Source organism: Aspergillus uvarum, assembly GCF_003184745.1.
Source record: "Aspergillus uvarum CBS 121591 unplaced genomic scaffold BO82scaffold_45, whole genome shotgun sequence".
Lineage (NCBI taxonomy): Eukaryota > Fungi > Ascomycota > Eurotiomycetes > Eurotiales > Aspergillaceae > Aspergillus > Aspergillus uvarum.
In genome coordinates, this window is record NW_020291342.1 from 193,094 (window position 1) to 212,544 (window position 19,451).

The 19,451-nt window shown below is 51.1% G+C and overlaps 5 protein-coding genes and 3 non-coding genes across 8 annotated transcripts; 5 read left to right on the forward strand and 3 right to left on the reverse strand.

Annotated features, from left to right (window-relative positions):
* Positions 1-5: 5 nt before the first annotated feature.
* Positions 6-1,998, forward strand: BO82DRAFT_356334 (cytochrome P450). Its single transcript, XM_025635697.1, has 3 exons — positions 6-99; positions 171-773; positions 834-1,998. Exons 1-3 carry the CDS (start codon positions 25-27, stop codon positions 1,779-1,781), a joined length of 1,626 nt encoding a protein of 541 aa, XP_025489761.1. The 5' UTR covers positions 6-24; the 3' UTR covers positions 1,782-1,998.
* A 970-nt stretch (positions 1,999-2,968) lies between these two features.
* On the forward strand, positions 2,969-3,041 carry BO82DRAFT_t229. The gene has a single exon. It is a non-coding gene; the product is annotated as a tRNA-Lys (tRNA).
* Positions 3,042-3,072: 31 nt separating this feature from the next.
* On the forward strand, positions 3,073-3,145 carry BO82DRAFT_t230. Its single transcript has one exon. It is a non-coding gene; the product is annotated as a tRNA-Lys (tRNA).
* Positions 3,146-3,491: 346 nt separating this feature from the next.
* BO82DRAFT_404199 (uncharacterized protein) lies at positions 3,492-4,565 on the reverse strand (the record flags this gene model as incomplete). The annotated part of the gene is made up of 4 exons (XM_025639420.1): positions 3,492-3,549; positions 3,599-3,686; positions 3,768-3,857; positions 3,920-4,565. 4 exons carry the CDS (start codon positions 4,563-4,565, stop codon positions 3,492-3,494), a joined length of 882 nt encoding a protein of 293 aa, XP_025489762.1.
* A 3,264-nt stretch (positions 4,566-7,829) lies between these two features.
* On the forward strand, positions 7,830-10,283 carry BO82DRAFT_288668 (uncharacterized protein; the record flags this gene model as incomplete). Its single annotated transcript, XM_025631623.1, has 1 exon — positions 7,830-10,283. The coding sequence occupies one exon, from the start codon at positions 7,830-7,832 to the stop codon at positions 10,281-10,283; it is 2,454 nt and encodes an 817-aa protein (XP_025489763.1).
* A 4,281-nt stretch (positions 10,284-14,564) lies between these two features.
* Positions 14,565-15,743, reverse strand: BO82DRAFT_404201 (F-box protein; the record flags this gene model as incomplete). The annotated part of the gene is made up of 3 exons (XM_025639421.1): positions 14,565-14,933; positions 15,018-15,509; positions 15,579-15,743. The coding sequence occupies 3 exons, from the start codon at positions 15,741-15,743 to the stop codon at positions 14,565-14,567; spliced, it is 1,026 nt and encodes a 341-aa protein (XP_025489764.1).
* Positions 15,744-16,345: 602 nt separating this feature from the next.
* BO82DRAFT_434076 (WW domain-containing protein) lies at positions 16,346-17,310 on the reverse strand (the record flags this gene model as incomplete). Its single annotated transcript, XM_025640922.1, has 2 exons — positions 16,346-17,169; positions 17,237-17,310. 2 exons carry the CDS (start codon positions 17,308-17,310, stop codon positions 16,572-16,574), a joined length of 672 nt encoding a protein of 223 aa, XP_025489765.1. The 3' UTR covers positions 16,346-16,571.
* A 1,056-nt stretch (positions 17,311-18,366) lies between these two features.
* On the forward strand, positions 18,367-18,440 carry BO82DRAFT_t231. The gene has a single exon. It is a non-coding gene; the product is annotated as a tRNA-Val (tRNA).
* The last annotated feature ends 1,011 nt before the right edge of the window (positions 18,441-19,451 follow it).

Here is a 19,451-nt window from a genome sequence, read left to right on the forward strand (position 1 = left end):
CCGGCAAACACAGTGCGCGCAAACATGTTCGTCGCTGGTCTGGCAAATTTGGTGTCAGACCACTGGATCCTGGCTACCACCAGCCTGTTACTCTGCTATGTTAGTTGTTGACTCCTCCGATTGGCCCCCTATCCGCCCCTTCAGCGCCGGATCCTGACGCCTCTAAATAGACAGTGGGCTTGGTTGTGTACAACCTGCACTTCAGCCCTTTGGCCAAATTCTCGGGGCCTTTCTTTGCAAGGATATCGTCCTTGCCCGACTTTTACTGGTCGCTGACCGGGAAACGACACCTTTGGATTGCCCGCAACCATGAAATCTATGGCGAAGTGGTTCGCTTCCGCCCCGATGGGCTGCTCTTCAAGACACCCGAGGCCTATCGCGACATCTTCAACGCCAGAGCCAATGTCAAGCGATCTCAGTTCTATGACATGATGACACGGCACAAGAATGATCAGAGTACGCTCACAGGCACCGACCCCTCCCTGCATGCTCGGAAACGACGAGTCCTGAACACGGTGTTTTCCGATAAATCCCTCCGCTCGATGGAGCCGCTGCTGGAGTCACACGTGGCCCGTTGGTGTGAGCTTCTCGTCGACGACGAAGGCACGGACTGGTCAGAGCCCAGAAAGATGTCCGAGGTGTGCGATTACCTGGTCTTGGATGTACTGTGTGATCTCTGCTTCGGGCGCGCTGTGAACACGAAAGAACCCGGGGACAATGAGTATCGGCAGATTCCACACATCATCGCGTTCTTCCTACGCATACTATATCCAGTATGTCCATATTACTGCATAACCTGTTAACGCGCTAGCTGATGTGCTGAATCCAAACAGCTGGGCCACTGCCCGTGGCTCAACGCCCTCGTCTGGCTCAAACCCCGCGGCCTCGACTGGGTGCTCAATAAAATCACGCCCCCCAACGTGCGCTTCCTCTACAACTTCGTCGACGAATCCCTCGCGCAGCGCCTCGAGCTCGAAGCCCACGGGGACACTCGGCCAGACATGCTACACTACCTGCTGCGCGCCAAAGATCCGGCCACCGGGCTCCCCGGCTACACGCGCGCGGCCCTCGAAGCGGAGGCCATCATGCTAACCATCGCCGGCTCCGACACCACCTCCGTAATCATGGCAGGCTTCTTCTTCTACATCGTCCGCACGCCGCACGCCTACCGCAAGCTAGTGTCCGAAATCCGGTCCACCTTCCCCTCGGCCAACGAGATTCGCGGCGGCCCCGCTCTTCTCTCGTCGTGCCCGTACCTCCGCGCCTGCGTCGACGAGGCCATGCGCATCACCCCGGCCGGGTCGTCGGAGCTGCCCCGCACTGTTTTGGCAGGCGGGATCACCATCGCCGGCGAGTTTATTCCCGAGGGCACGACCGTCGGCGTCGCGCACTGGAGCTTTTATCGCAATCCGGATTATTTCCCGGATCCGGACGTCTACCGTCCTGAACGGTGGGTCGTGGATCCCGCGGCGGGAGTCGATGCGGAGGAAGTGGCGAGGGCGAGGGCGAGTTGTTTGCCGTTTTCGGTGGGGACGACGAGTTGTGCCGGGAAGAACTTTGCGTTGTTGGAGTTGTACTTGGTTATTGCGAGGACGGTGTGGTCGTTTGATTTGAGGTTGGTCGAGGGGGATCGGACGGGGGTCATGGGGGGTAGTTGTGGTGCTTGTGATGGTGATGACACAGTGGTGGAGCAGGAGAGGGAGGTGTTTGGGCTGTGGGATAGTTATATTAGTATTAGGGATGGGCCGATGGTGCAGTTTCGGCGGCGGCGGGAGGTTTAATAGATTGGTCTTTTGGGCATGGTAGGAGGGCTATGTTTGTTGTAGATAAGTGCAGTGCTGGAAGCATCTGAGGCGAAGCTTACTTCGGGATAATTTTAACCGTAGCACAACACTACGCACGGTGGGCTACTCGTGCCAATCTGCAATAACCTCAAATCCGCTGGTATTTCGAAGCCTTACCAACCACCTCTTTGAGCACCTCTCAGGTAGGCCCTTCCCTTAAAATCTCTAAGCCCCCCTGCTGCTTTAAGAACACCCGCCTCTTTACAAGGCTACTAAAAACAAGTTATATTAGGATTATTAGGGGTATTAGGGTTTTAGGACATCTTAGGCCGAAGGTATTGCTATATTAAGCTTTCACATTAGGGTGGGTTTTTGGGGAAAGCGGTATATTGGGCAGTAAAGCTGATATATACAAAAATAGTATAGAAGTTGGGTTATTGCAAATTGGCACGAGTAGCTTGCCGTACTACGATTGAAGTTTGAGTATTGAGGGATTCGACTCGGAGTTATATAGTGGGTCTGACTGATAGGTAGTACAGATCCTATAGACTTACAAGATTGCAGACGTGGGGTTTGGTATTGGCGTCACGGATCATCTCCATTGATTTTCTTAAGAAGAAGTATATCAGTTGTCACACCTAGATACAATGACTATTAAGTGGCGGTATGCGATGTGAGTCCACCAGTGTCAGGCAAGGAAATAGCTTGTGCTCGAGTCCGGTATGGCGATGTTCTTGTATCTCGCGTTTGAATATTGAGATGCCTAGGTAGACATGGAGATTTAAAACAACCACAATCGATGAGTTGAGCACGGTGAGAAGATATTTTGCTTTAGAGAGAAAAAAAATGGGGGCTGTTAGGCCGGACATGGTTCTAGCCATCTGGTGAATATATGTTTGAAAACCAGCTGGACCTGGGCTACATTCACTCACGACACACTGCAGGGTCATTTCCCCTCAGCGCATGGCTACCCACCCACTGCAGATATTAGAGCCAACAGGAAAACATTATCTAACAGGCGCTAGTAAGTTATACCGTGACCAGCAACATCAATTTACAGTCCTATACAAAGGGATGGATTCTAGCGTTTGAACCAAGTGCATCTGGAATCGGCGGGTATGCACACCATTGTATGCAATAATGAAGGGTATGTTATCTTAGCTGCAAGCATCAATCACCAACCAGCCCGGCTAGCTCAATCGGCAGAGCGTGAGACTCTTAATCTCAAGGTTGCGGGTTCAACCCCCGCGTTCGGCTATAGAATCCGATTCTTTCTTCCTTCACCCCAGCCGGGCTAGCTCAATCGGCAGAGCGTGAGACTCTTAATCTCAAGGTTGCGGGTTCAACCCCCGCGTTGGGCTTTACATTTTTCTTTTTACCCTGTGGTTCCAGTCACTTCGTTTTCTGTACGGAGTAGGGCGTTCGATTCCCGTTGTGACCCACCCGGATTGCCGTGCGGATACAGGATGGGGTTATAGGGTTGCTTTCAGCACGGTATGGTAGCCCTCAAAAGCATACACCAAGGAGTGAGTGGATTCTATGATCATGACCTCGCTAAGCAGTAGCCTGTTGCCATTTTCCTGTTTGCGAGATAAAAGGCAGTTTATTCCTAGACATGATATGGCTTTTTCTATGAGTGCGCCTATTGCACGCCAAGAGAAGCTGCAGTACTCCCCAACCTCTATACACATACCCAACCAGTCCAGTCTATGACATCTTGCCTTCCAGAGTAGCCACCAATCGCGAGTTGAACAGTCCAGCAGTGCTAAAAGTTGAGTACTCTAGAGGCTAACCTTATAGGCAAAGGGGGTGACTCAACTACCCAGGGCAGCAGCTCCAGCATCCAAGCCCGCAGGGCGTCAAAGTCATTGATATCGTCTATGCTGCAAGGTAGATTGTTGTCTGTGTAGAATCAGCATATGATCAGAATGTTGAACGGTATAAGTGTATGAGGGAAGGCAAGAGAGAGCAGCCAAGACTTACCGGCATCACAGCAAACAAATTCAGGTATTCGATTCAAGAACCCTGCCCACTCCAGTCGCGCGTCTTCACTCTCCCACGGCTTTTCAGAAGCTGGCATACTCCACTTGTTAGTATGATTTGGTTCTGGGTCAGGGGACGGGGATGTCACTGACGAATGTGTCCCCGCGCAACGTCCCCCATCTCGGACACATCCAACAAGTGCACATACTTGTTATGCATTGTCACCATCGCGTCCCAGAAGAAGTCACGGCGGATCCCTAGTCGTTCTTGAATGAGGAGAAGTCTTTCAGGGCACTCGGGGGTGATGCACACATATTCATCTTCCCCATATCGGTGTTGGTGGTGGCCAGGGTCGCTGTCAGCGTCGCCATATTCCTGTTCATCCTCTTCATCCTCTTCAACACCTTCATCTTCTTCTTGTTCATCCTCCTCCTCATCAGAATCATCCTCCTCACCTTCAGAGCTATGCCGAATCATTATCCCAACATTTGGCCCAGAATGCGGGCTCGAAAAAGAGAACAGATCTCTGGGAAGAGACGATGCTTCTAACCGGCCAGCTCGATTACTATCAGGTTGGCTCTCCCTTCCACCCTGGCCATCTCTGGTTTCTGCATCCATGTCCCTGTAATTTTCTTCACTTCCCTGGTCAGGCCGGTTGGAGATAGGTGGGGCTGTGCCCGTTCTCCACGTTCGCAGCGCCGCGGCCTCTTGGTTGATGGGGTCGCTGTCGCGGATGTCTTCGTCCTCTTCTATGTCCTCCTCGTGTTCGAAGGGTTCGCGGATAATGGGAGCACACATGTTGGCTTGTGGATAGAGTAGGGAGAGTGAAGGTGATAAGGTTTTGCGATGGAGATGATAGATGGGAGGGGGGTTTGCGGATTGGGGTGTTGAATGATGAAGATGGATGATGAAATTGCTGGAAGTATGAAGTTGCTGGATGATGGAGTTGATGAATAGATAGAGTCAATAAATAGATGGAAAGCAGAGAGAAGATCACGGATGAAGCAAGATGTTGCTGACTATAGCCAATAGTATCGTGACTCTCTGGGAATTACGCCAGAAATGTGCAATCTATGTCTACAGATTGGAGACTTTCTTCTCTATCCATTTTTCTTTTTCTTTTCTCTCGCGATGTCATCATTTCCTCGAAAGAAAACCTGTGATGGACGCATGAGGTCGCCAATCAGGGCAGTAACCAAGGATCCCTAGTGAGAACGGACGGTCACTCTGATCCCCGTTGGAATCTTCAACATGAAAGCCAATCGCACGCTCCAGGGTAGCAGCTCTTCCATATTGCTCTATACAATGAATTTCAGCCTGATCGCATCGGCCAGATAACTTTGACGACCACAAAGAAAGAAACGTGCCTATTATTTCGACGATATGTGCGCGTGTCTGCTTTCAACGCAACCGTCTGCAAGGCACGTCTGGCTTATTGATATGCTCTATCATTATGGCTCTCTTAGTAAGTGGTATTTGTGATTGGCAACATATGCTTGGCTGATATAGCCGACAAATAGCTATCCCGGTGCAAACCTTTGCTTCTGAAATGACCCGACACACAAGAGTTGTTCTCAGTAGATTCAGGAAATGAAAGTATTCTTAATCTCCGAACTTCTCGACCAGGCCTGGCGCCAGCTGTACTTGGTATTCTCTATACAGTGTCACTATCTCCTGCTTTAGGTCTTTAAGAGAAGCGTTGTTCACTCCATTCGAGTCATTTGAGTTGATGAGGGTTCTAGGTTCGTTATTGAGGGCACAGTGCTTTGCGAAGAAAGTCTGGGATTCTTGTCGCGAAAGATAGCTCCCATTCTACCGTTGAACCTTCTTACGGGGGGGCGGCTGACTCGCTTCGTCTGGCAATTCTTCAACACTCTCCTGGTCTTTTTATTTATTAGCCAATCGGGATTTCCAACGCCGAGGGGTTTGCTCACCGTCAATTATGTTGCTAGGAACTCTTTGTTGTCTTCGCAGCTGTTGGGCATACAGATGGCTTGCTGACAACTTTGCGTAGGTTGCACTGGCATCTTGCATGTGTTCTTCTATATAAGAAAGAGTGGTGGACTAAGATCAAGAAGCCCGGCTTCACTGGACGATCTTCCACAGGCTGGATACTCTTGTCAACGGTAAGGCGATCTAAGTCACCGTTATCGTCATCGGGGTTGATGTCCCAGCCCCTCTTTTAAAGGGTAGTATTCAACCCGCCTTGGGATAGTCTTTGTCATCGAGTTTAGTAGTGGATTGCATCACCAGGTCTTTGCTGACTGACTACCTGGGTGCTTCGCTCCGAGAGGCTACTGCTCTTAGCAGGTCGTTCCTTCATGTTGTTGCATCCGGCCCTATGTTCAGATGGCCATTATCAAGGGTGACGTCTTTGGCCAACCGTGAAATGTTGAAAGCGATGGCATCAATTTCCAGTGTTGAGTAGTCCACAAGAATGTGGAACTTCTCGCACTTGTCGTGTGCGACACATTTTGCGTCCTGCTTAGATAGTTTCCGGTCCAGGCTGGTCGCGGAAGTCTGCCATCCTGTGGCTCCGTTCTTGTCCCTATCATCTTCGCTCCGAAGAAATTGATATGCTGTTTAGTCTTTCGCATATACCCAGTTCCCGCGGCAGCCGTAGCTTTGAGTTTTTAGCTTCTCTGCTAAGTGTCTGTCTCTCATCCAGGCGTCAAGTGCCAGCTGGTCGGTAAGGTCCGCATTATCGAAACACAAGACTGTGACATGGTGGAAATCAAACTCGGGTTGTGGCTCCGGGGAAGTCCGGGTCGGAGGCAGATTCTGGACGCTTCTTGCGTTCACATTCTTTGGCTTGCGCCAGTCTTTTGCGATCTGCTTCGAGTCTTGATTCCTGATTTCCGACTGTATTCCTTAGGCAATTCCAGGGCTTCATCGAGTTTCTGTTTGCACCTGTGCTTTCCAGCAGTGCTCAGTCGGGAGTCGTACCACTTGCTGGATTCCCGCATAATCTCCCGTCGTGGTGACCCGCATAGAACGGGGTCGATATTATTGCTCCGGTAAGCCTCACACCGGATGTCGGTGGCAACGACCGCGCTTACCATCACCATTCGGCCAGATCTGAACTTCGATGGGTATAAGCCCTTGGCTGTTTAGCCTATTGAGCTGAAAGAGATCGTGCTATCAAGTGAAGTGTAAGATCCATTGGCTGGCATTCCAACATTTCCAGTGGCCGAGTTGCGCGGAGCGTCTATTCAAAGGAAACTTTGCAATAAGGCTATGGATTGGAAAGGGTCAGAAGCTCACCAGATTAAGACCAGAGTCTTGCTTGTACCGACTCCCAGTAGCATCTGCCGCCCTCAAAGCAGTTGCCAGAAAGCAGTCCCTCAAAGAGACTTTGGTAGCGAGGAATAAGCCTTACCGCTAACTGGAGGTGACATGGCGAAGTGTATGTCACCGATACGCTTGACGAACCAGGTCCTCTCGTAGATGGTGAGGAAGCCATATCGGCCATAGTTGTCATCCATGTACTGTGCTAGCTGCCCATTCTTGTGCCCCACAACATGATACTTAGTATGTAGAAGCGACGTCGAGAGAGGCCACATCACCATTCTATGAGATGGCTCCATCGTCCGGATTAGGGTAGAAAAGGGGCAAGAATCAGAGTAGGGGTGTGAGTGGTCGGAAGAGTAAAACACCTGGAAGGTACAAAGAAATGGTCCAGCAACATGATAGTCACCAGAAAGAGGGATGTATGGTTGTTTCACTTTGTAGTCTGTGTGTGATTCTCCGCTCCTGTGGCGAAATGTTCACGCTAATTCCCGATCTTTGTGAAGATCACCTTTAGGGCACGCGGCAGTACCAGGCGGCAGGGCAGGCGGTCACATGTTCTCGTTCAGTATATAAAGGTCCATAGGAAGACAAATTCGAACTCGAATCCCACAACACCGGGTTATTGATAGCCAGAAAGAAAATCGATATCGGTCTTCGAAAATGGATTCAACAACGGATGATCAATCGGACTATCATCTGCAGCACGTCCAGGCTACCGATGACATCAATCACGTCCTTGACAACATCGACTGGACTGAGGAGACAGCGCTGATGACGACATGGGCTGTGGCTTGCTCTAGACAAGGACAGAATTTGACGCTTAGATCCGGAAGCGATGTCCGACAAGACATCGAGGCGAGATCTGAGACGATCTATACCGCTTATGACACCCTGCACAAGATACTGGAGCGCCACGAGGCCACTCTCGCGAAGCGATGGTTGAAGCGAACACGCCAGCAGAGACTCAAAGTCCTGCTCGAGGCTTGGCCAGATATGCCGGTCGTTCATCGCCCCGATCTTGATGTCTGGCGTAAAGCGTGCAACGGGAAACCAGAGAGGGGACAGCGGTTCCGTGACTGCCTTGTGTGGCCGTATATCAATCAGGAGGACCTGGTGAGCCCCAAGGCCCTATTGTTGCTTCTCAACTCCAGAGGCCGTTACCCACCATCGAGCTTTGCGGCGGCCGACGCGGTCGCCATGAATTTTGGGCTGGTGAGCCAAATGCTTGTTCCAGACTACCTGATGGGTGAGAGTACTTGTTACATGGCTCTGAACGGGTTCGATGAGAACACTCGCCAGTATGGCGAGCTTGTCCTCTGTGATGATGATAAAGGGTTTGGGCGCAAGGTACTCAAGCAATTCACGCCGGGGCACGGCCTGCTGGTTCTAGAAGCTCAGGCGAGACTGTTGACCTTCCTTGTGCAGTGTTGCCGCCAATTGCTTCCAGATATTCCCGTGGACGACTTCGACTCCTTCTCCATCCTCCCCCCGCCACATATCAAGTCTGAGAGTGAACTGAGCGTCTTTGAATCTCTAAGACTGATGGCAGCAGAAGGTCCCTATCGTGTGCCTGCACAGCTCGACCTGAGTCGCATCGAGTCGCTCCTTACAGCCCGCACCTCGGCCGCGGAAGACCACCTCTGGGCCCTACGCGAAGACCCCGAATATTTTGCCAGCGCCGTCCTCGACGTGAAAGAGCATCGCCCCGAAATGCTGAAGGATTTGCGGGGTCGCGACCATTCCGATCTGAGCCACAGCCGGAAGAACGTGTTCTGGGGGCGGGTTTTGGCGCCCGTGGTTGGCAACGCCTACGTGAATGTTGAGACCTTTACCGAGCTAAGCCAACAAGCCCGGACTTTGGTATCCCTGCAGCACCAATATGCAGCCCAGATCTCACCATCGCAGGATCTACCCGAGGAGTTCCTAACCGCTTTGCTACGGTTTCGTCACGACCTGCACAAAGCAATCGCCGATCCACTGCACATGCTGCGAGCGACCTTCCGTCCCTCCCCGCCCTTCCGCAGATTCTTCGTCCGCCGACAACCCCACGATCCGGACTTTCCACAAGGTGCCGTCGGGGCAAGACCTGGAGCCAAACCCACGGCTGTGGAGCAGAAGTTGCTCTGGCTGCTTGAGAACATGTTCGATAACCAGCTGGTATTGACACTAGCCGGTGCGCCGTTGATAATGGATGAGGTCGAACGCCTGCTCGAGAACGAGCCAGGGGCACGAGATCTGATCACCCCTTGGCTGGCTGGCCTTATCGGCGATCTCTCGATCCTTGCGAAGTGTCTCGAGCAATTGGTACTGTATCAGCCATGGGCGCGAAGCTGGGTTCACAGTAGCGTGGCGCGCAAGTGGTTTGAAGAAGACTACAAGAAAACGACTCAGCCAATGTGTCAGATCACTGACAGGATTAATGAAGCGATTCTCGGGACGAAAGACGCCAGTCAGGCTGCCGTTCTGGGAGACCCGTCTGGAGGGAGATTCGCGTATCCGATTGAGAAGCGCCGGACCAAGGAGAACGTGGAGATACTACGGCAGGCGGAAGCCAGATTGGATGCGTTCTGGAGGCTGATTGACGAGGCTTTGGCGGACAGTCTGCCAGGCACCGCATCGCACGAGGTCCTTTTCTCTCAATCGCGCAGGCTGCAACGGACACCAGAATGGGAGGAGCCCACGCCTCAGCCTCGACCGCAACCCGCATCGCAGTCCAAGAGCGATAGCACCAATCCGTATACTTCATTTCTGCCCAATTGGCTATTTCCAAGTAGTGCCGATGAAAATAGCACAGCTCAGCGACCCAAGACCAAGGTCAAAACTCGCGGAACAGCACGGTCCGCCTCCACACAGGATCATGACGCCGAAGCGCCCCTGGAACCCAGATGTGCAGAGACTCAGCCAGCATTCTCCGTGGATGCGCGCTCCCTCAAGGTCTTTCGGAGTCTGTTTCATGACCCAGAGCTGACGTCGACGCCGGGCGAGGTGCGTTGGAATGACTTTCTTCATGCTATGAAGTCGATCGGTTTCGCGGGCATCCAGCTTTACGGCTCTGTCTGGCAGTTCCAGCCCACGGGTTTCAATGTGGAACGAAGTATCCAGTTCCATGAACCGCACCCTAGCGGAAAAATGCCATATACCATGGCTCGACGGATTGGCCGCCGCCTGAATCGGGCATATGGCTGGCATGGGGGCATGTTTGTCTTGGCGGATAAACAAGGATAGACTCTGCCATTGTTCGGGGTCTGGCTCTTGGTCTCAAGGTATGTAGCTTGTTGTTTGGCCTTGCTAGTTAGAGTATTTATGCGCCGTGACGTACGATTGGAGGATGTCCTGGACATTATTCCACCACTTTGCGGTAGTAAAATTAAATTCCCACTGGAGTTTTTCTCCAACGTGTCTGTATTCTCAATATTGTTTTGGATAAATTTGTGTCGTTTTCGATAATTTTGGTTGGCATGAGGGCTCATAACCTGTTGAAGTAGCCGGTTGCATTCTTAGCTAAGCCGTGTGCGAAAGCCTACTTGCCCGGAGCAGGCTATGTGACCTCCAGAAACTGAGTCAGTTCATCTTTCGTTGCGTGAGGATCATGTACTAGCTTCTACCAGGGTGTTGTGTCGTTGAGGTAAGGCTTGCATCGACGCTGGTAAGCTGTTATTTAGTTGTGAAGAAGAATGGCTTACTCCCAGAGGTAGAGGCTGCGCTGAAGGAAAACGCAGGGAATAGCTTTCTGATCCGTGATGGGTGTATGTTCTGTATCAATCTGATACATCTTATACTTCCTAGCCGGACTCCAGAAATGACTACGCGTTGTGCGTCAGGCGTCTGCGGTCCCGTCAGTAAAAATAGGATTAACTGGAACAGCGACCTGCAAACAGAATCTTTGGTTAGCATCAACTTGGACTGGGCAAGGCAGAGCAGCAAAGAATAGAGAGCACATACAGGAGCCATTTTCTATCTTAATGATGAAGGCGAGAATCTCGGAAATAACCCGGGCAGGATGAACAGGCAACGAGTCTGCCTAGTATAGAAGATCCAGTTTAAGGGGGAGGCTGGATTTGAGGGAATGGCGGTATCGGTGGACAACTCCCAGATGACGCGGATGTCACGCAAGTCGATAATGGAAGTGAAGGACATTTTCAAGGCTAGACGGAAAGCAACGCGCACAGTCAGCCTCACATGCCAGTTGTGAAGCGGAGTGTCTATACTTCTTAGCAGCTTCCCTCTTCTGATCAAGCAATGGTTATCGGCTCAATATTCATAGATATTTTCAACCAGGTATACTATAACGCAGTCAACATTTCAGGAGGACGTCAAGAATCTCGTACCAACTCTCCTGCCAGATGGAAGGAGCACTGTCTTAAAGTCATACTCTGAGTGTTGGACCTTCGGATCACCTCAGAGATATAGGGCACAGTGCTGTATTTTGTTTGCGGGAGGCATCTCCTGCTTCAAGAGAATTGTTTCTTCGTGGTTTTATATGAATGCGTATATGAGCTGGGAGTCTCTCATAGACAGGCGCAACTTGCCTGTTCAGTTGAGGAGATAGCGAAGCGGCACAATTAGGCCTTCCACTCCGGAGGCAAGAGGGGCGCTTGATTCATGCTTATTTGGATACACCATGTAAACCGAGAGACCAGGGGTGTAATTATTGGCGTGAGCTGCGTTCTTCAGGGTAATGGCGACGAATTTCCAGCCATAGCTAGCTGTTATGCCTCAATCTGGCAGGGTTTTTCTCAGGGCGCCAGCTGCGGGTTTGTGGCTTGTGGTTGCAGGAAAGCCTTCATGAACAAATACTTTTAAGCGATGCCTAATCGATGTCATCATGGTAGCTGGCAAGCACATGATTTAGTAAGATATTTATGTATAGGCACCTTCGACAATGGGATATGATCTCAGCTTTCATGAAGAAGTATTTATCCCAGTACAGCATGAATAGCAGTCTAGCTAGATGCTAGACTATAGCTTATGCCATGGGTTGCAGGAGTTGAAAATAGGTAAAGAAGGATGTAAGATGGGAAGAGAGGCGGAAGAAGGAAGAGAGGTGGAAGAAGGAAGAGAGGTGGAAGAAGGAAGAGAGGTGGAAGAAGGAAGAGAGGTGGGACAAGGAAGAGAGGTGGGCGTAGGGGTAGAGAGAATGATATTTATTCACACAGGAACCTTTGATAGACAATACTTCTTCACTTACATTTATCTTTCCTGAAAAGAGACCTATTAACTAGATCCACTGGCTTGATTCACAGATCCATTGAGCCATTTTCTACTCTTCTTCCAAGCTGAATATTCACTGACTATAGCATCGTGATTCACCATACTCCATTGAGAACTCACCTACATCTCTTCCAGCCTTTCATCTTTTTTTTTCTTCTCTCTCTCCCAGCTTCTCTCTCTTCTTATCATCCATCCTTGCCAATAAACAACTCCTGCAAAGAAGGCCGGAGGCTTTTCCAACTTCGACTGAAAGTCTTCTTTATTTATATTTCTGTATCTGAAATATGCTTGACAAACCACAAAAACAGCCTCAGAATGTTTCACAAACTTTCACAAACGAACAAAAGACCAGACTGGTGTCCAGAGGACCGCGTGGCCTCCACCTGTTGCTCCCCTCCCAATCCGCGATGCCAGCGATCTTCGGTCCAGGGCTGTGTAATATGTTCTACTCATACAAAGCATTATTGTGTTCCCTGCGACTCACGGGCCCATAATCCCTATACTTCCCTAACCTTCAGTGGGCACACCCAGGGTCGTTCAGGATCAGCAACAAGAAGAAGAGCAAGGTGCCTTGTTCTCTGCTCAAACCTCGCGGTAATCCTTGATGATAACGAGGAGTCAGTTATCAACTTAGCGGATATCGAAACCAATCCTGAGAAATAGCTCAAGAAGGGGAAGTGTAGCCGCCCGAACATGACATCCGGGCTCACCAGGGACATATCAGCATCAAAGGAGTTGAAAGAGAATGCCACAATAAGCCTACTTGCCAGAGCTACAGAGCGGAGGGCTATTCTTTGCTACTTGCATCTGAAACTTTTTGCTTCGAAACTTATTCAGCTACCCTCGCAGCGTTCTTCACCAGCCGCAAGGAGTCAGTACCTGTAGTTGTACTATATCCGGTTTTTTCCACTGGACAGGCAGGCAGCCCCTGTCTAGTCGCGAGCGGCCGTGAATCCGCAAGCCTATTGTACAGTCTGTACTGTACAGTGACTAGTCGGAATATACGCAACTGGCTATTCTAGTCAAGCTCTGTAAGGGTATCCTCGTGTCTCGGGTTGGCCGGTGACCAGCGCTTGACCAGGCGTGTGGATAGATACTGTCGCGGCCCTCCGACAAAAGGGCGTTCCGCGACTGTATCAGTAGAAAATCGGGCGGAAGTGCAAGAATTGTTTGCAAGCGGCCTACTGCTTCTTCAGCCGGAGATGGGGCCCATTGCGTGTTCCGGATTCTGTTGCCCGTTGATATCTGTTGCATTTTGCATTTAGTAGTGGATTCCGTGGTTACTAATCTCTCTCTCTCAGGTTGAAAGCTTTCTGATCTTCGGCTGGTTTCAGTGTCAGACAAGAGATATGTAGCGCCTTAGTACATTACAGAGAACTAAAGCACTGGTGCTAAACACATACATGTGACCAATGAAGAAGTCCAGAGTGCGAGACATGCCGCGTCAAGTACTGCTGGATGGATAAGGTATTACGGTAAGCTTGTCCATGCTCAATCACCAAAAAAAGGAACAGACAGTTGACATATACTACAGCAGGATTGGTGTATACAGACACAGGATATACCAAGAATTGTGGTAGTAGAGCGGCTGGAATGTCAATTTAGATGACGAGATTGAAAACCTAGATCGGTTAAGATTTGTTAATGATATCGAAGCCCCGGAAGTCCTGTCGCCCAAGACGAGGCTCATAGCATCTAACCCTCCATATGCCCAGGAGATTGAGGAGTACATGCAAGGTGCATTGCCAGCTGTACAGGATCAGCTGCAAAAAGACTACATGGGCATATAGCCATACCGACAAGACTCCAAAAATGGCAGAGTTCAACGCGAGAAAGTCCATTAACTATGAGGTTCATATCGACTGAAGAACAAGAAGGTAAAAAGATACCAGAGCGTTCCACAGTGCAAGATTTACAGCCCTAACGGAATAAGGCGAAATGACTCCGTGTATCTCACTTAACGTGTGACGAGTTCTACAAGTCCTGCGCCGAAGTTATCCTCAATGGCGAGACTGAATAGTCCAGGAGAAATCTGGGAATTCTTGAGGAAGAAAACAAGACGGATATACAAGAGAGTCTGGGTACTCTATGTACTTAATTTCTGTTACTTACCTCGCAATAGTGTTATGTTAAGCATATCTCGAACTAGTGATATTATTCTGCGCCGGAATCATTGCGGCATGGCAAGGACAAAGGAGGTGAATCTACAAAATTAGGAAGTGAAACATGTATACGCGCAGAATAGAAAAGTACCAAATTGAATGCATTAGCCTGTGCAGAAAATCACATCCAAGCTCACAGAAAGTACTCTCTCCTGCGAAGCAAATCCCCCATAGCCCCAGCCCCAGGCCCGCCGCCCCCGCCCGGCCGCACACCGCGCTGCCCCGGCGGGCCAACTGGCGGACCGCCCCCGCCGGCCCTCCCCCCTGCCGCACCACCGGCCCCGGCCGGGCCCGCGAGGCGCGTGCAAACCCTCCGCGGCGCAGGCGCGGCTCCCAGGGGCGCCGTCCCCCATACAAACTGGGCCGCCCCGCGCCGCCAACTGGCCACGGACTCGCGCCGCCAACTGGCCACGGACTCGCGCCGCCAACTGGCCTCGCAAGGACGAAAGCGACGCGCACATCTCCATCTTAACAAGTCAAACTTCTTTTCTGAGCAAGGATTCTACGAAAAAATCTAAAGAGTCAGCTATCGGCATCCCTACACCTGCATCCCTACGGGTCAGTGCTGCTGAGCAAGGTTGATCACCCGCTTCCAAACACCCGGCGAACGTAACGCGACCCGGTTCAAAGGCGGAAGAATTACAGACGGGTGACGAGCCCAGAACATCCTTTGCGTGATGACAATGAAGTCTTGCTCCTGGTAGTGCCAGAGAAAAAAGCCGGTGTTTCTCACTTCAACCGTGCGACGAACCGACGGCACGGCTGGATCATCTGCCCAGAAAATCGACGGATATACGCCGGGGAAGAGGAAGTCGGAATGAATATAGGCCGCGACATGCTGCAGTCGAACAAAGTCCCCGTCCGGGGTGCAATCAATGCCTCCAGGATCCAGAGTGCTGTCGCGGGGCAAGTATACTTTAGCGATATTCCAATCATACACGAATGAGGTCGGGGGCTGTTGGAGCAGCATCCTGCGCCAGCTTGCCTCGGGGCGTAAATAGGCCTTGTCAATCTCTTCCGATGCGATCAGTGGAAAGGCGGAGAAGTAGGCGGCACCTACGAGACGCGAGAAGAGGCGCTGGTGGAGAAAGTCGTGCCAGACCTTTTCCTATACGAGGGGGTTCTTGGCTTTGGCCTGGCCGGGTACAGGATCGGCTGGACGGAAAAATAGTGCCTTCTGGATGCCTGGGGAGGATCTGATGAGGGCGTTCCACGTGCGACACACTCGCGTCGAAAGGAGCAGTGTCTTCGTGTCCAGACCCAGCAGGATGATTTCGAGGATCTCGGGGATACGGAAGGTCCTGTGAGCCATTGGATGTGAATTCTGTATCAGATCGCTTGGGACGGGTTGAGAGTTGCGTTCTAAGAGGCCCATAGTCGGGGACCTTGGATTATCCATCGCGTCGCGAAGGGCATGCTAGTCGAGTTGGGGGAACATTGTTGGCTTGATGGGGAGTCGTACTATTTGAGATTACGACCGGTGATATTTATGTCTTTCCCTCGGCCTATTGCAGCCTCAATGACTCAGATTTTGCGGAGTTTATGACATACTAACCTCATGCCCCCCCGGAATTGTCTTCCGCAAAAAACTCTGATGTAACCACCGTCCAAAGACCTCCCAAGTGTGTAATCGTAGAGCCAGCGCTAAGATGAAGGCTTCTCTGAAAATACACACTGTAGAGAAAGATCAAAGACAAACACAAAAGAAGAGAATTATCAAGGACAGTCTATGCTTACAGGAGGACGACGAAGACTGGTATCATGTGAAGAAAAGCGCTACGCTCGAAGGGTTCTATAAAACTAGGTAGTATTATGTCTTTATGAATATCTTACACTTATTAATATTTTGGAAGATTTGGTAAGGTTGAAAGATAACAAGAACAGACATAAATTATGCGGGAATAGAACGTCTACAAGAATAGTAACCATCGCTCAGAAGAATGCTTCATAGTAATGATCACTGTGGGTTCTTTACATTCGATGGTCTCCATTCTCTTCAAGGATATCATTGAAATTTCATAAACATAGTCCATAAATCCCGTCACGAACTCCAAACTTGTCTTTGTAATGTGACCCCCTATCCACGAACATTATCCTATCCGGGAAAGGATTCGCTATACAGCCCATCAACACGCCACCCTCACCAGAACCCATCATCCGGCCCCGGACCAAAATCAGGCCCCGGGCCAAAATCCCCAGGAGGCGGTCCATCAAAATCATGCTCCAGATGCTCAATCCCCTCGCCCAGAAGCAACCCTCCCAGCAGGCCACCCCCGATACCCAATGCCGCGGCGCCACCCATCCCCAGCCCTCGCTTTTTCTTCTTCTGCTCCGGCTGGGGCTGTGGTTGCTGCTGCATGGGCGGCTGAGCGTACTGCGCGGGATATTGATTCGGATAGGGGTTCTGATATTGATTCGGGTATGGATTGTTGTATTGGTTGGGGTACTGGTTGGGATACTGGTTGTAGGCGTTGGGTTGCGGAGGCGGGGTGTTGTAGTTTTGGGGCGGGTACGGGTTGTTATTGTTGTAGCCGTAGCCAGGCTGCGGGGGATAGGGGCTCCGGCTGTCGCGGTTCGGCGGCCACGGGGAGCCTCTGTCATTGTTTGGGGTCCTGCGACCTGTGCTGGCATCGTAGCTGGGGGGTGGGCCGTTGGGAGGTGGTGCAGGGCCGTTAGGCTGGGCTGGTCGGTCGGGGCGTTCCCATTGTGACTGTCCTGTGTGCAGGTTTACATAGTACCTATTGGGCCGGATTATTAGTACTGCGTAGTCATGAGCACAATCTTGGTCGGAGGAAGAGTTCGCACCATTCCTGGTATCTGTCATCGAACTGAGGACGCCAGCCCTCTGGCACACGAGGCATTGGTGGCGGTGGTGGCATTTTTTCTGATTGTGGAATTCTGTGGTAAGATGAGACCGAGACGGTGGTGGGGTAAAGGCTGACAATATATATCGGGCGGAAAAGGGTTACTCCCTGCATGACATCATACTCATGGCTGCCTAACTCGAGCCAAGAAAATCGGCACGGTGCTTCCGCAAAGCTTATGCTGTTAGGGCGGGTCGATCCCCTGGTCGTTTCCCTGGGGGAGCAAGTATAGGTCAATTTTTATCAAGTCGCAGGCACTGATGTTCTTATCGTAGGGACTTCCGCAGAATTCCGGAACTTAGGAGATTGAGAATGATGCCTAGCGCATGCAGAGAGATATCTAGACCTTTACTTCGCTCGTCACTAAGGTTCTATAGCCTTCCGACATACTTCATTCTCAGCGTAGGCAGCGCTCTCGCTGTATATATTTCACCCATTTCTAGCTCTACCACATAACGACAAGGTCTTATCATACCTCAACCAACATCAAGTCACTGCAATCCACACAACATGTCAACAACAGAGACTCGATACCAACCACCAGTGAGCTATGCTGTTCTCCCCTTGTCCGAGTCCCACGAGTGCTCGAATTGACCATAAACTCCTAACACAGCCCGGACCGCCCCCAAACCACCCTGAATACAGCGCACCGCCTTCGGCGCCGCCACCGCCGGACCGCCCAACAATACTTATCATCCCCCAGCCTCGGGTTATCCCCTGTCTCGGGCTACCCGCCGGAAGCTGCACCGCCACAGTCCATGCGGTACTCGGCTCCGATGCCGCCGCAACAGCCCGCACCAGCCACACAGAAAAACATCAGCGGGGAGAATGCGCAGGGTTATTTTCGACGTTTGCGTGCTGTTGCTGCCTGGATTTGCTGTTGTGATTGCTGTCTATTGAGAGTGTAGACGCTGGCTCGGGCGAGTGAGTCTTTCCTATGACTGGTCACCTTGTAGATACCTGTATAGATGCTGCATATGCGGAGAGTCGAGATATGCGAGTGATTTGACGGCGTTACTGATTGCAATTTAAAAAACATGTAGCACTAATTGTAGCTTTATAATATCAATTGGCCGGATGGTGTAGTTGGTTATCACGTATCGTTAACACCGATAAGGTCCTGGGATCGAGCCCCAGTCTGGTCATCCTTTTTTGCCTTTGGCTCTCTCTCTTCTTGGAGAGCCGACATGCTTCGTAGACGACCTGTGTTTTTTGTTTTGTTTTGTTTTGTTTTTTTTTTTCCCCCGCCAAATAGACATGAAATGAGGGGCCATTGACGAGAGATCATATCCTTAAGCAAGTGCAGCTACCTAACTGGCGTGGGCAATCCGATAACGAATGCAGCTCGGACTCTGGTCAGCATGTTTTCCAAGAGAGCGCCGATACTGTCCCTCACAACTTGTTTTCTCTGTAGATCTAATCTTGTTCGTCTGACCTAGCCAAAGTCTATCATTTCATTGTGATGAGCCCGTCATTCGTGAGATAATGACAAAAACAATTCTCGCACACCCTTCCAATCTAATATCTTTTTGTACAAGCGCGCGCCTTTCGTCAATATGCGTCAAGCATAACTCGCCTTGCAAGCCCCACTCCCAAGCAGCACGCGCGCATCTTCTTCTCCAAGTCATCGAACCAGCCTCCTCAGCCTCAGCCTTTGCACAGTTTCCCATCTCCTTGCTCGCTCCCACCCAAAGCCCCCATCCGCAACATCACCCCAAAACAACGCCAAAACCAACCAAATCAGCCCAAAGAATCCATACAACGACCTTCGGTCAGGGGGTGAGCAGCCCCCCAATCCTCTGGGGACTGGGTGGCTAGTGAGGTCGATGTGTCTGCCATGGAGGAAGGAGATGAGCGCAGCTGCATAGATGCGCTAGGTCTACGATGCTGGTCACGAGAGAGTTGAGGGCGCTGGCGCCGGGAACCACGCAGCTGGCGCGGTTGGCTTGGAGGACGTCGGGCAAGACGAGGGACGCGCGGCTGAGGGAGTGGATGTTGGCGAGGATGGGGAGGATGAGGCGTCGGGTATGGTGAACTATGGTGACTATGATGACTGGCTGTTGTGGATGATGGATCTGGAGGATGGACCTTGCAAGAAATGGAGGGTGGGAGATGGAGAGTAATTTGTTATGTTTGTTGTTGGTTCAAAAGGTGGT